The 14,038-nt window shown below is 36.3% G+C and overlaps 2 protein-coding genes across 4 annotated transcripts; one reads left to right on the top strand and one right to left on the bottom strand.

The window, feature by feature from the left end:
- Positions 1-1,544: 1,544 nt before the first annotated feature.
- On the top strand, positions 1,545-9,790 carry LOC116023324 (ubiquitin carboxyl-terminal hydrolase 8-like). Of its 2 annotated transcripts, XM_031264318.1 has the most exons (13): positions 1,545-1,828; positions 2,172-2,432; positions 3,146-3,275; positions 4,719-4,778; positions 4,857-4,946; positions 5,157-5,489; positions 5,705-5,845; positions 5,937-6,107; positions 6,180-6,437; positions 6,995-7,143; positions 7,324-7,839; positions 8,149-8,422; positions 9,342-9,790. In XM_031264318.1, the coding sequence occupies exons 1-13, from the start codon at positions 1,560-1,562 to the stop codon at positions 9,447-9,449; spliced, it is 2,760 nt and encodes a 919-aa protein (XP_031120178.1). In that variant the 5' UTR covers positions 1,545-1,559; the 3' UTR covers positions 9,450-9,790. The 2 variants fall into 2 exon arrangements, with proteins under 2 accessions (XP_031120178.1, XP_031120185.1); XM_031264325.1 differs by lacking the exon at positions 9,342-9,790 and having other exon boundaries at positions 7,324-7,898; positions 8,149-8,290.
- A 624-nt stretch (positions 9,791-10,414) lies between these two features.
- LOC116017536 lies at positions 10,415-13,821 on the bottom strand. 2 transcript variants are annotated; one of them, XM_031258151.1, is made up of 5 exons: positions 13,717-13,821; positions 11,826-12,162; positions 11,615-11,747; positions 11,192-11,532; positions 10,415-11,110 (listed from the first exon to the last, which is right to left on the bottom strand). In XM_031258151.1, exons 2-5 carry the CDS (start codon positions 12,153-12,155, stop codon positions 10,574-10,576), a joined length of 1,341 nt encoding a protein of 446 aa, XP_031114011.1. In that variant the 5' UTR covers positions 12,156-12,162; positions 13,717-13,821; the 3' UTR covers positions 10,415-10,573. The 2 variants fall into 2 exon arrangements, with proteins under 2 accessions (XP_031114011.1, XP_031114017.1); XM_031258157.1 differs by lacking the exon at positions 13,717-13,821 and having other exon boundaries at positions 11,826-13,627.
- Positions 13,822-14,038: the final 217 nt, after the last annotated feature.

Raw genomic sequence — 14,038 nt, 5'->3', positions numbered from 1 at the left:
TTCCAATGGTTCAAGAGTCACCTCATTTGGATATTCCTATACTGAGATATGGTCCAATTACCGAGGTGTCGCCATGGTAGCGGAAATTACAACTCTTTGGCTCCTTTGGATTGGCTTTTGCTCCCAAATGGTTCTAATGCACTTCTAAACACATCAAAAACATCTAAACCAAGCATTATACCATTTTAAATATGAAAACAAGGAAATAAGCATTGGACACAACATTTTATCACACAATTAACTATAAAACCTACATAAAAACACAAGTAAAATAGGTACAAATGAGAGTGTATCAAGAGCATTCGGCCTTCCAAATCATTCTTTGACTTTAAAAGTGGGGCACATGTAATGTTAATGAGAAACATTGATCATACTCTTGGTTTATGCAATGGAACTAGGTTGGCGGTAACAAAATTATGTAATCATGTTATTGAAGGAAGAATATTGGCAGGTTCTAATGCCGGTACTAAGGTAATAATTGCTATAATGACTATCACTCCACTAGACCTAAGATTACTTTCAAGTTCAACAGAAGACAATTTCCACTTATGCTGTCATATGCAATAACTATTAACAAGAATCAAGGGCAGACACTTTCCAATGTTGGTTTGATACTCAAGAAACCAATTTTTGTGTATGGCCGCGCCAATCATATGTTGCCGCATCAAGAGTGAATCAACCAGACGGACTAAAGATTTTAGTATGTGATGAATCAAAATAAAATTGTAATTCTACTACTAATGTAGTTTACAAAGAGGTCTTTAATAATTTATAATTTATTTAATTATTAATATTGTTTTATCTTTTTTTCTTTTTCTCCCATCTCTCATTTCACTTGATATATTTTCATTCTGTGCATCGCACGGGTCAACTGCTAGTATACATTTTTAGCTTTAAAATAACCCTTTACATACCTTAAAAATGTCTAAACTATCTATAATCATTTTTTAAAAATAATTTATGCAAATCAAATAAATTCAAATCAATTAATTTCCCATTTTCTAGTGTGCATATGAGCCTTCAATCGACATTATATTTTTCTCAAACCCATGGTTCCCATCTTGAATAATCACTATATTGCATATGGCTTGCATAACTTCTTGGATCATCTCAAACTTGGACCTAATTAATGGCCCTGGATAAGATTTATGAATTTTTATATCATATAAAAAAAATCGCTAAATGCGTAAAATTTATTTCTTTGATTTATGAAAATACGTAATTGCATTTTAAATGTACGCTCTAAGTGGTATCTGTCTTGCAATCCTAACTGGTAAATAATTACAAAGGAGATAAATCAGTCGTTAATTTATTCAAACCTTAAAAGCTAACCAAAAATAATTTAAATATTTTGATGCCATGTGCTAAAAGTGGAAAAAAAGAAGAAGTGAAACAATAGGTAAGGACAAAAAAATTAAAAAAAAAAATAAAAACAAAACAATACTCATGGAATCAAAAGAGAAAAAGAATTTAAATAGAAGAAAGAAATAATTAGTTGGAGTGGTAAAAATAGAAAGACTAATAAAAATTGGTAAGTTTCATTTCTTCTTTGTTTCTAGATGAGTCGTAAGTTGAGACGACTGAGCCACTCAGCCCTTACTTTCGCCACCTCTCTCTACGCTAGCGTCAGGATCAAATCCGCCATTCTCTTCCCTTTCCTCCGTCGATTCCTCTCCAAAACCCTAAACTTCCTCTCCCCCATCATGGAATCTTGGCTCTTCTCCTCCTCCGATGACGACGCCGGCTTTGGCCTCGATTTGTCCTTCTCTAACTTCACCCCACAACTATCCCACCTCGACCCTGAATCCCTCTTCCTAGTCCCCTTCAGGTAATTCCCTTTTTCATTTCCTGGGTTATCAGAATTTATGATTTTTAATGTTCTGGCGTTATTTCCGGAGTTCTGAGTAGTTGGTTTTTGTTGAGTTTGATTATTTAAGTGTTGAATGGAAATGAGGGTGAAACTTACTTTTATAGTATTAAAAAAAGGAAATGAGAGGGTTAAATGGTCCAAATGGATCTGCCCCTTCTATTTATTTATGATTTTTGGGTTTTCATTATTTTGGTTGTTTCAACTGGATTGGTGATGCGATGGCTGGTGATTTTAGTGTTATTTATTTTATTTTTTTTATGATATGGTTGAATGGGTTTTGATTAAAGTTTTTGCTTTCCAGGTGGTGGAGTGAGGCTAAAGAGGGATTGTGTAGTAGTGGTGAAGTGAGTGAGAGTGAGATTAGTGGTACTCTGTACAATGCAACAGCAATTTTGAAGCGCTCAGATGTTTTCCCTGGTGAATCTAGTACTGAAACAGAGATTGTTTTGGATATGGATATGGATATGGAGAGGGAGGGTGAGACTGAGGATAATGAGGAAGGTGTTTCAGGTAAGGCGTTAGCCTTGGTGTCCGAATGGATGTTCTTGAGAGCTATGAAATGGTAAGAATGAATTTGGCTCTCGTAATTTTTTATATGATGAATTTTGGTACCTTTTGTTATAAGAAGTGTATTTGTGATATGACCATGTCACTGAACTAGTCCAGTACGCAATTCATCCTGAACAATGAAGGTGAAATCGTAGCTGGTTGGTTTATTAGAATTTGTGAACCCGACTACTAAGAAGAACAGTATGATTGGATAATACTCTACTTCAGAATAGCAATGCTAAGTAAAAGAGGAAAGAGTTGAAGGAATGTTTGGGGAGGGGAGTTGATAGGATAATATAATATAACATAGCAACTACAGTTACCTGTTTGCATGATTGGTGCTTCAGTGACCACAATTTCTTTCTGTTTTCCTCTAATGATAAGTTGATTACTATTCCTTAATCCTTATGGATGACTTGAGTAACGGAGAATCAGTATGCTGAATTGTGATCCCCCGACTATGTTAATGTGGCACAAAAAATTAGAAAGTATATATTCGTTTTTCTTTGATTTTGAAATCTATGTTTGCAGTCCACTAGGAATGTTCCTTGAAGTCTGATTTTTTTCCTTCTAGTTTTTAAAAATAAATTTTAAAGCTAGATACTTGCATATGGACTTTTCTATGAAATGCCTTATTCTTGGACTATCTTCTGGAGCTAGTGATTGGTGGGACTAGAATAGTAGAATATCCCCTGACCTTCATTTTTATTTTCATTTTCCTTGTAGGCATTTTGATATGAAGAATGTGGGAGGTTTCCTAGCCCCAGATGATACCCTGCACGACTTGTTCTCTTTACATATCAGATTATTGTATATTTCGAAAACAAATTCTTTGGCTATAAGAATTAGCCTAAAGGTTCATTCATAAATTTATTCCACCTACTTTCTCCTGTTCAACCCCTTTAACTCTCTGCTTTAATTATCTGAATCATGACAAATGCTTAGTTGCAGTATGCCATTAAGGGATTAATTGTATTAAATGTGCTGTAATTTTACTTATTAATAATAAAATACCAATGGTCAAATGATTACTTAGTGATTGATGATTTGGAAGAATGATGGACTGTATTGTTCCACCCATTACAAAGAATAACTCAAGAGTCAATTTGATAACTTCTGGGGGTTGTAGGTGTTAAAGTGAATGACTTTTGGGGTTTCTAGGGGGGGGGGGGGAAGAGGCCATATACTTTTAGTTGGACAACACGTAGTCCTTAATGAAGTGGAAAACCGTACCTTTCTAGCTCCACTGTTTTCCAGGTGATTATTGGTGTAGCTGAGGAGAAAAAGGAAGGGAGAGGAGAGTAATAATGATATGGGGTTTCACTCTTTGGTTAGTTAATCACTATATGCTAGCAATTATTTTATGGCTACCATATCATTGTTTTCACATGGATTTGCTTTTTGACATATGTGAACTCTACTACAACCACCACTGCCACCACCTATCAACTACTGCTACTGCTATTATGCTAACCATTTCTTGGGGATTTTTTTTTTTTTAAATGTGGACTAAAAATGGCTTCTACCGTATTGTACCGTTCTTGATCTATTCCTATCCATGTAATAACTTTGGTGGGAAGAGTCTAAAAACCTGGCTTCATTAACAAATTGGCTGATATAGACAAAGGGGTAATAGGTAAATTAAGTTTTTGCCTCTTGATTTTAGTAAATGATATAGGCCATCTTTCTTCCTTTAGTCTCTAACCATCAATACTTTAAATGCTAAAAGAAATGGTATTATTGAATATTGACTAATAGGAAACCTTAGTCCTATTCCTATCTGGAGTGAGCTTGTTTTTGTATTCCTAGGAGTGGGCTTACCCCAATGTTCCTATAAATATAGGATCTTTGGTTTCTCGCATAATTTGCTTCCGCTAATTGATGTATGACGGCTATTCGAACACTCGGCAGGCTTTTCAATCCCTCAATTTCAACAAGTGTAGAAGAGAATGACACTAACGGTTTAATTACTGGTGTGATGCTTTTGCAAGATCTGATCTCCATACTAATACTGTTCAAATATGCTGCTTAGTAAACACTCCCAGAAAAATATGTTACAACTTGGGATAAAGAATAAAGGGCTAAAGTGTGAAGATGGATAAAATATAGTTTAAAAGCCTCCAAAATCAGTGTTTCTTTATTCTTTATTTTCACATTTTTCTAAACATGCCTTTGTTGTAGTGTATGCTGATGTATATGTAGACTACAATCAATTCACATGTACCATACTCTCCATGTGAAGCTTTTTAGAGATCATTATTCTCACTTTTGTATCTTACATTCTGTTTATGTTCTAAAGGACAATGAAGTTGGAGTGTTTGATAGAGCCTGCGGTATATTCTGCGACACACCAGACTTGGTGAGATATATGATATTATTTTATTGACATATCAGGAATTTTCTTATATATTGAGATGCTGATTCATTTTTCTGACAGTTTCATATCTGGGATTTTTCTGGACAAACTATCCAATTTGTGTTGAACAACAGGAAGTTATTGAGCAATTCTGGCCAACTTAATGAAGAGGTAATTTTGTTATCCTTGAGATGTGACCTATAAGATAACCAAAATAATACAACAAGGCTTACCAAACTAACTAATTGAACAAAATGATATGATATTGAATTGCCTAATCTTGAAGGTGACTGCTTTTGTCACTATTTCATGATTTTCTATGTATTTTAATAGCATTAGCTTGTTTTAATGGCTATGCTTGTCTCTTTGAGATGCCTACAGATTCTTCTGGAGTTAAAGGTCTATGAATTGCCATGCAATAATGATAGAAAAGGAAGCAGAAAAGAGGAAATGACATCTGAACACTGTAGTTCGTCAAAGAGTAGTGCCAGCACTGATGCTATTATGTGTTATTCTGGAGTTAATGGAAATTTCGTAATTGGTAGCAGCAAAAATAGTGCTTGTGCTCTGGGCTTGACTGGATTGGGTAACCTTGGAAACACCTGCTTCATGAACAGTGCTCTTCAGTGTATGGTGCACACTCCAAAGCTTGTTGATTACTTCCTTGGAGACTTTAAAAAAGATCTGAATTTTGAAAATCCTTTGGGCATGAAAGTATGTAACTCTTTTTGCTGCCATATATTTAAAACATGTGTATAAATATTTGTATGACTTGCAAAAAAATGGAAAAGAGTTTGTAAGTTGTCTTTGAAATTGTCAAATTTAACTGTTATACGTAGAAAGGTTCAATGGAAGATTGTTTATTGTTATGCCTTGTGTGTGTATATAGGCATTCCCTCCATGTGTCTGACATTGGACTTCTTGAACAGGGGAAGCTGGCTCTAGCATTTGGTGACTTGCTACGAAAGCTTTGGGCTCCTGGAGCAACAACTGTTTATCCTGAGATGTTCAAGTCAACAATCGCTAGTTTTGCTCCTCAATTTAGTGGCTATAATCAACATGACTCCCAAGTTAGTGAAGTCCTTTTCATTCTTTGAAACTTTTGAGTTATACCTCCACAAAACACAATTTTGGACTATGCCCTTCATGTGCACACTCTAGGAATTTCTTGCCTTTCTGTTGGATGGACTGCATGAAGATATCAATCGTGTCAAACACAAACCTGATATAGAAACCAAGGAAGAAGATGATCGCCCAGATGAAGAGGTGGCAGATGAGCACTGGTCAAATCATCTATCTCGCAATGATTCTGTCATAATTAATCTGTGCCAAGTGAGTCTTTTTCCTACTTTGCGAGGGAGTTGCTTTACCTGTTATATCTTACAAATCTTCTTTTGATGATAGGGTCAGTATCGGTCAAAGTTGGTCTGTCCTGTTTGTAAGAAGTCATCTGTCACATTTGATCCATTCATGTATTTATCATTGCCGCTTCCATCGACAACAATGCGCACAATGACTTTGACAGTGTTCAGCAGTGAAGGGACCACTATGCCATTTCCAGTTACAGTAACTGTGCCAAAATATGGACGCTCTAAGGATCTTGTTGAAACATTGATCTCTAAATGTTCTTTGAGTGATGAAGAGACACTTCTTGTGGCTGAGGTATGCTTTAGCAAAATTAAATTACCCCTTCTTACAAGTTATAGGGATTGACTATGTTTTAATGTCACTTTGTTAGTTTTTTGGGATTTTACACTTTAATTTGCAAATAGTATTTAATTGAAAACGTCAAAATTGGTGCAAACCATAGACACCTACATTTTTTTGTTAAGTGTGAGGAAACCCATCATCATTCCAACACTTAAGGTTGTGAAAGTGCAAATCTTAAGATGAAGTTTGTTTAAGCCATTGTTCATGAACTTTCCATTTAATGGGTCTCTCCAGGAATGCTTGAAAGTATAAACCTTCATGGAAACTTTAATGGAGTGTTCATGATTCACAAACAATACCTTAGGTAAAATTTAAGTGCTAGAGAAACAAAATATTTGGTCATAAGAAACCACAACTTGTAGATATTGATTACTTGATTTAATTAGGTGATTGACTGTTTCTTGAACTAGGGCATTGATAGACTTAAAATTTTTCGTTTAGTACTTCAGTCTCATGATTTCATTATTCAACTCTTTTACCTGTGCCTCAAACTTTCTCATTACCTGCAGATATATGGAAGTTCTATTATTCGTTTTCTAGATGATCCTACTGATTCTATAGAGCTAGTTAGAGATGATGACACCCTTGTTGCCTATCGATTGCCAAAAGATGATGATGGATCTCGTTTAGTTGTCTTCCAGCATCAATGCAAGGAAAAGTAAACTTTTGTGGTTCATCTCTTTAATTTTAGCATGTCTGTGCTTAATTGTTTTGAAGTGTTTCAGAATTATGAACATTCTTTTCTATCTTTAAAGTAGCACATTTTTCTCTAATCATTGTGGAAGTTTGTCTTTGTAGATCTTTCCTGTAATTCACTTGCGTCTTTTTTCCATACTAGATCAATTGTTCATGGCTCTCACAAGAAACTTGGCACTCCCCTTGTTACAAGGATATCTGACTTTTCCAGTGGATCTGCAATTCACAAACAATACGAAAGGTTGCTAAGCCCCTTTTTAGTTCAAGAAGAAGATTCGCCAAGTGATTACAATGATGCACAGAATAGCACAAACCATGATTCTGAAATGATGGATGTGATGCCCAATGGAGATTCAAATTTGAAGAATGAATTCAAAGATGACTCATTATTGGCTGGTGACTTCCAGTTTTACTTGGAAAATAAGATCCTTTTATCAATGGATGAACCTGTGCCAGTCTCAAACTCATATGAGCCTGTAAATATGCTTGTTACCTGGCCTGAGAGAATGGTCGATGTCTATGATACCGCCCGTCTTAGCACCTTGTCAGAAGTATGTAATTCTGCATTGGATGGAGGAAAGCCACCAGAGTCTGTTTCACTTTATAAATGCCTTGATGCCTTCTTAAAGGAGGAGCCTCTGGGTCCCGAGGACATGTGGTTTGCTTCTTAACTGCACTCTGGTGTTAAATTCCATCAACCCACTTGGCACTTGCCTTGTTAGCATCTTTCCTCTTGCATTATGACTTAACTATAAAAATTAAAGTATAATTCTTCATTCTTCCTCCATGCACTTGACAAGTAAAAATGTAGATCCCTAAAACATTTAGTTTGTCAGCTTTGGACCATATTCTATCTTTCTTTTCATTCTTTTACTTTTGCTGTTATTTTAGTTTCAGGACTTGCATGTTATTGCTATTATTGTGCCTTTTTAGCATCTGAACAACTTTGTTTTTAATCAATTGGTAGGAACTGCCCTAATTGCAAAAGGCCTCGGCAAGCCAGTAAAAAGCTGGACCTTTGGAGACTGCCAGAAATTCTGGTCATTCACTTGAAGAGGTTTTCCTACAACCGGTTTCTCAAAAACAAGCTGGATTTGTATGTGGATTTTCCAATTGATGATTTTGATCTTTCAAGTTATATTCTTCACAAGAGTGATGAAATAGACCATCGCTACAAGTTGTATGCTGTAAGTAATCACTATGGAGGAATGGGTTATGGTCATTATACTGCATATGTCCAAGTAAGTTTCCTTGCCAAGAATTTCTCATATTTCATGAATTGCTTCTATTGAATCAATTTGGGGTAACATATATACGTTTTTTTCCAGTTATATTCTCATCATTGTTCTGTAGTATAGGCCACTTTGTTGCTAGTCTACACATAGCAACATCTTTTGTTGGGTTTAATATATATGGAGTATACTATTTTGTAAGAAGGTCCTAGAATGTTGTTCTCTTAGGGTGCGTTTAGAAAGCAGGAAAATGACTTTTGGAAAATGTTTTTTGAAAAATGATTCATTTTCCAGAAAACATTTTCTTTTCCAATGTTTGGTTGGTAGTGGTGGTGGGGGAGGTGGATGGTGGTGTGTGGGTTGGTAGTGGCGGTGGAGGTGGGTGGTGGGGGAGGTGGATGGGGGTGGTGGTGGTGGTTTGTGAGGGTGGTGCATTGGTGGGGTGATGGTGGTGGTTGGGGGTGGTGGTGGTGACGACGGCGGGGGTGATTGGTTGCTCCACTGCTGCAAACGGAGAGTGACTTCCCCCAAAAAAATGGGAAAGTCATTTTCTTGAATATGTTAGCTATTTTCCATTGACCAACCCATTGTTTTCCATTGACTTTAAATTTTCCTTGTTAAACACGGGAAACTTCCAAACACACCCTTATTTTACTCAAATAGTCACATAGACCCTTACCGACACTTCCCTTTAAAGGCACTTCATGAAAATTTTTGAGTTTGTCCCTTTATTGTTTTGAATTACATCTTTCTTTCCTTGTTAAATTTGTATTAATATATGAAATGGGTACTTAACCTATTAAACTAGTAGAAATGAAACAGAAGAGTTTGCTTTTGATATTCTTTTGTTAGACTTGTATACGACTTTTTTCCCACCAATGCTTCTAGTGTGATGGCCGGCCAGCTAAATACTCCCTTTCTGTTGCAGCATGGACATAATAGGTGGTACGAGTTTGATGACGCTCATGTCTCTGCAATTATGGAGGATAAGATAAAGACGTCAGCTGCGTATGTTCTCTTTTACAGGAGGGTTTAAGATATAAAGACGCTCCTTTTTTTCGTCATTTTGCTTGTAGCGAAATTTCTGCCTCGGTGTTGTTACATTTGGTCCCATGTCAAGTTTCAATTTCAACTTGTCGAAAAACTCGGGTTCTTAGTTTCGTGTACATAAGATACCCTTCCTTTATATGTTTCACACCAACATGAAACTGGAATTTTAAGCCAAGCTTAGATTAGAACACTCATGTTATACACAGCTGATGGCTTTTAGGAATTCACACATTTTTTGAAAATGACTTGATCCCAGGAAGTGTTTCTGGGAAAACTGTATATACATTCATTCTCTTGACAAGCTTAATAGTGTATTTTGTTGGCTCAGTTTTGGATCCCCATTGTTATTAATCTCTTACTGAGAGAGAAGTGAATGTTGAAAATCTTCTTTTCTTTTTGCCCAAGAGAAGTTCCCAGAAAATATGCAGCTGAAGTGTAGGCTTAAAGGCTGACTTGGTCATTAGTAGACAAGGGCAAATTAACCATAGGCCAGGTCTATCTTGCCTTGTGACCTTGATCGAACTAACCTGCAGTCGGCATATTTTGTGCACTTTGGATTGTGTTTACAGTTTTAACATATTTTGTACTTGCAATTAACCGTTTATGAATCTGTAAATAAATGGCAATTACAGATACATAATTGCAAGTATATAATATATTTATTCCATACAAAATTTTTGGACTAGGGTCCAAAATTTAAGATGGACCTTGCTCCATGGTATAACAATCCACAAGTTATCAAGTATGGTAAGAAGGTATAACAATCCACAAGTCATCAAGTATAATAAGAAGAAAGAAAGCAAATATGAGGGTAACCTCAACCAAGATGACAAGAAATCACCACAAGGTCACGAATTTGAATTCTTGCCTTTTTGGTTTGAGTCGGTCAGCTATGGATAACTTAGACTGGTTTACTTATGGTCCTTTATCGACTATGATCACAATGCGAAATTTACTCACCGTAAAAGGTTGTAGGCTCCCCTTGTTATCAAAAACAAAAACAAAACAAAAAAGAAGAAGCAAATAAACAAAATATGCAGCACTATAACTTGTCTACTATTCACAAAAAATAATGATCAAAGAAAGGGATTTACTTTACAATAGAACTTGTTACTGTGGGCGCAGTTTCCTCAGTAACCATTTCTTTCTCAAACCAGGATCCAATGCCAGAAACACCTTTGCTTTATTATCATCTTCAAGGAAGTCACATGCATCAAGCAATAGATCATCATCACCATCCATGTCTGGCATAGCTTGTAGTATATAAATCACATCTTCTATCAACAAAGTGTTCTTCTCTTTCTTTGTTAGTGCTGTTACAGCTGCTACCATTTCCTGCATGGCATCTTCCATACCTATTTCTATTTCTGTCTCTTCATTCATTTCAGATGACCCCTCACAGGCTTCTTTAGTATCTGTATCATACCGACATTTCTTCTCTTCTCTCTCGTCGTCCTCCAGAATCTCTTCCACATTCCTAAAATTAGCCTCCTTTCCGGTTGTCTGGATAATCGGGACAGAAAATTCACCAGCTTTTACAAAGGGGTATCCATACTGAAAGGTTGGAGTTTCATTCCCGCATATGATGGACATGTCTTTGTAGAAGGACAGCGATTTGTTTCTGTACCTCCGAAAATATTGTTGTGCCTGCGCTAAAACAATGTGTGAAACTAGTCTAGGGGCAAGCATAGCATAGCATATCAGATAGTGAGGAAGAAGAGTTCCTACCTTAATGACTTTCTTCCAGACGCGATCTTCGGCCACTACCATCTGATGTCTCTCATGCCACGTAAACCCATCTTGACTCAGAAGATATTTTACCGCAAAATATTGCCTTCTTAGAAGATTGAAACGAGTTTTCAACACTACTTTACCATACTGAAACCCGAATGCTGTGTTAAAGGCTGTAATCATGTGGATCCATGCTTTGTTCTTGAAAGTACGGTTTAATTTATTCCCTTTCTGCACCTGCTCCAGCATAAGTTGAATAAAATGCTGCTCCATTGTCTCGGACCAATCGATCTTTTTAGCATCGTCTTTGGTAGGGATATTATCCTCCAATATTTTCACTAGGGATGCCACACAAAAGAATAAAAGATGGAATCAGAACTGAAAAATAGTGTCAAACTCGTGCGATTGAGAGCATTATACCTTCATTCTCAAAGTCAATATCAAAGCATGAAAGGCTGTATCTTCCGTCAGCAACTGTATGCCCAAATATAATGCGCAGTTCATTGTAGTAAGGCACAACTTTTGTTCTATACGGTTCCATTTCAGGGTGGGCCTACACACACAGCAAAGGATACAAGTATATAATGTGCAATCTTAAGATGATTTGAAAATTTTTGTTTGAAATTTGTACCTTGATATAATCATCCCATTTCTCATCATTACCGGTTACCATCTGTCTATTATCATCCCAAATAAATTCATTCTGCACAAGAATCTTTGTGTTATGATACTGTTTCCTCAAGTGTTTGTACCGGTTTTTCAAAACATCCGTATCATGCTTGCATTTATATTTATCGCTAAAGAGTGCAATCATCTCTAGCCAGGCCTGCTTGCTAAATGAAGTACTGGTCCTGTTCCCTTTCTGTACTTGATCCAGTAAAAGTTCAATAAAATACTCGTCCATGGCATGTGTCCAGTTAGATCTCAAAGTTTCGCTGCTGCTAGAAGAATCGTCTTCCATGGCTCCCCTGACATATTTTAAGATGAGAAGGAAGGCACGTAAATTTTATTCGCAACTGAATTGCTTCATTAGTTTGACACTACTCGACATTAAAAGGGCAGGGTGCCGGACACAAAATGGTGGGTTTGACACCGAGTTTAGTGCGTTAGGATCATAATAATCTCAATGCTCTTTCTGGTTTCGGCTGAAAAAGAAAAACACACTCGACCTAAAGCAAAACACAATAGTTTTAGCAGGTAGGACCCGCAGTTGCCCACGTTGCCCTGCCCAACGCAACAGGGCACACTGCATTTTCCTTTCTAGGAGACTAGGACCACTAAGTGGAACAACCGCAACCTTCCCTATTCCCTCTTTTATTTCCAATTGCATGAAGGCCATATCTATTATCACCATATCCTACCATGAAATCATTCCCCCTTTTGACCTTTTCCCTTCCAATATTTTTCTCTTTTCCTTTTATGCGGAGAATTCATAATGAATAAGGTCTAAGGAAATTCATCAGATTCAATAATATTTGTATATTTAGAGAGGTACTTAAGAGAGACTAAATTAGTAAATTTTCATCTTAATGGCTTTAATACCTCTCCCAATCTTAGACTACTCTCATGATCTCATTTTGCAACTAGTTCCATCCGTTTCATTTAAAACATGTTGGTTGTTCAACCACATGGAATCCTGATATTCAGGGGAAAGTCATTGTCATTAAGGGGCTTGAATGAGCAAATAGTCAAGAAACAATGGTGAAAGTACATAAATCATAGTTTCAGTTCAAGAAATAACTTTCTCTAGGAATCAATAAGCTCCTTATTCATCCTAAGCCTTCAAAGTACATTAAACTTTCAAAGTGGTTCTGTCAATGATAAATCAGAGCCCAGAGAAAACCTCACTAAAATCAACTCCAAAAGTCTTAGGATCAATAAGAAACTAAGAGCAATTTGTTCTTTAAGTTTTAGATACTTAAGTCTTGTTTCTCATGCCACTAATAGAACTTCAACCAAAAACATCAAACACTTGGGAAATATCTCAAAATTTGATCAAACTCACAACTTTCTTATTCTCATTTTAAGCACACCCACAGTTCTCATCCTCACATTTGATTCCCCTAAGTATAACTCATAAAAGCACCAAGCTTTTTGAGGAATCAAATTCTTTAGTATGATTTATCCACAGTTGGAACCAAATTCCATTCTATCCGTTCCAAATTCTCATCAATTCAATCCACTTCATCTCTTTTTTCCCCTCCAAGAAGCCAAAATCCAATCTTGAAATCCCCTTTACTTTCAAACCCAATCTCAGATCCATTAATTACAAAGAATTCCAACTACTAATCACTTCAACCGCAGAAGATTGCACAAAATGCCATCACATACATTACATTACACCCTTAAAGAAACTGAAAACCCAGATTCAACAGTTACGATCAAATATGGGCAGAAAAGAATGTTCTTTTTTTTCTTTAATTTAAATTTAAAGGAAAAGAAAAAAAAAAAAGGAGAGCAGGAGAAATATAGTTCTGTGAAGGAGTACGTTGCAATACGGAGTATTTGATAGAGAAGGGTACCTGTTGTTCAACGCAGATAAGCGCTAGGAGGTGTAGGAATAGGGTAATCTTGGGATAAGACCACACTTTTCATGTTTGGCTGGAAATGTCATCCTAGGGTTTGTTTGGTCGGAGATTTTGCAATGGAGGGGCCTCCATTTTTCATTTCTGTCTTTGATTTTTAGGGAAATTTCGAATGGACCCCGTCATTTCATATCCTAATTTAATGTGGCCCCACATTCTATTTTATGTTACCATAATTTTGATTGACTAGAATCAAGCATATATGTATTTTCTATTAAATTGCAATATTTTTCAAATACATTATAATATGTTACTATAG

This window comes from Ipomoea triloba, chromosome 1, assembly GCF_003576645.1.
Source record: "Ipomoea triloba cultivar NCNSP0323 chromosome 1, ASM357664v1".
Classification (NCBI taxonomy): domain Eukaryota; kingdom Viridiplantae; phylum Streptophyta; class Magnoliopsida; order Solanales; family Convolvulaceae; genus Ipomoea; species Ipomoea triloba.
The sequence above is the reverse complement of the archived record's forward strand: the minus strand, read 5'-3'. Positions and strand labels throughout refer to the sequence as shown.

What these genes read in the sequence shown, in the direction of transcription:
- LOC116023324 (XM_031264318.1), top strand. Translation starts at nt 1,560, where the DNA reads ATGAGTCGTAAGTTGAGACGACTGAGCCACTCAGCCCTTACTTTCGCC. An exon ending in TTCTTGAGAGCTATGAAATG is followed by an intron (nt 2,433 to 3,145) that starts GTAAGAATGAAT and finishes TTTTCCTTGTAG; the next exon opens with GCATTTTGATATGAAGAATG. An exon ending in AGACACTTCTTGTGGCTGAG is followed by an intron (nt 6,438 to 6,994) that starts GTATGCTTTAGC and finishes CATTACCTGCAG; the next exon opens with ATATATGGAAGTTCTATTAT.
- LOC116017536 (XM_031258151.1), bottom strand. Translation starts at nt 12,155, where the DNA reads ATGGAAGACGATTCTTCTAGCAGCAGCGAAACTTTGAGATCTAACTGG. An exon ending in AATGGGATGATTATATCAAG is followed by an intron (nt 11,748 to 11,825) that starts GTACAAATTTCA and finishes CTGTGTGTGTAG; the next exon opens with GCCCACCCTGAAATGGAACC. An exon ending in TATTGACTTTGAGAATGAAG is followed by an intron (nt 11,533 to 11,614) that starts GTATAATGCTCT and finishes TGGCATCCCTAG; the next exon opens with TGAAAATATTGGAGGATAAT.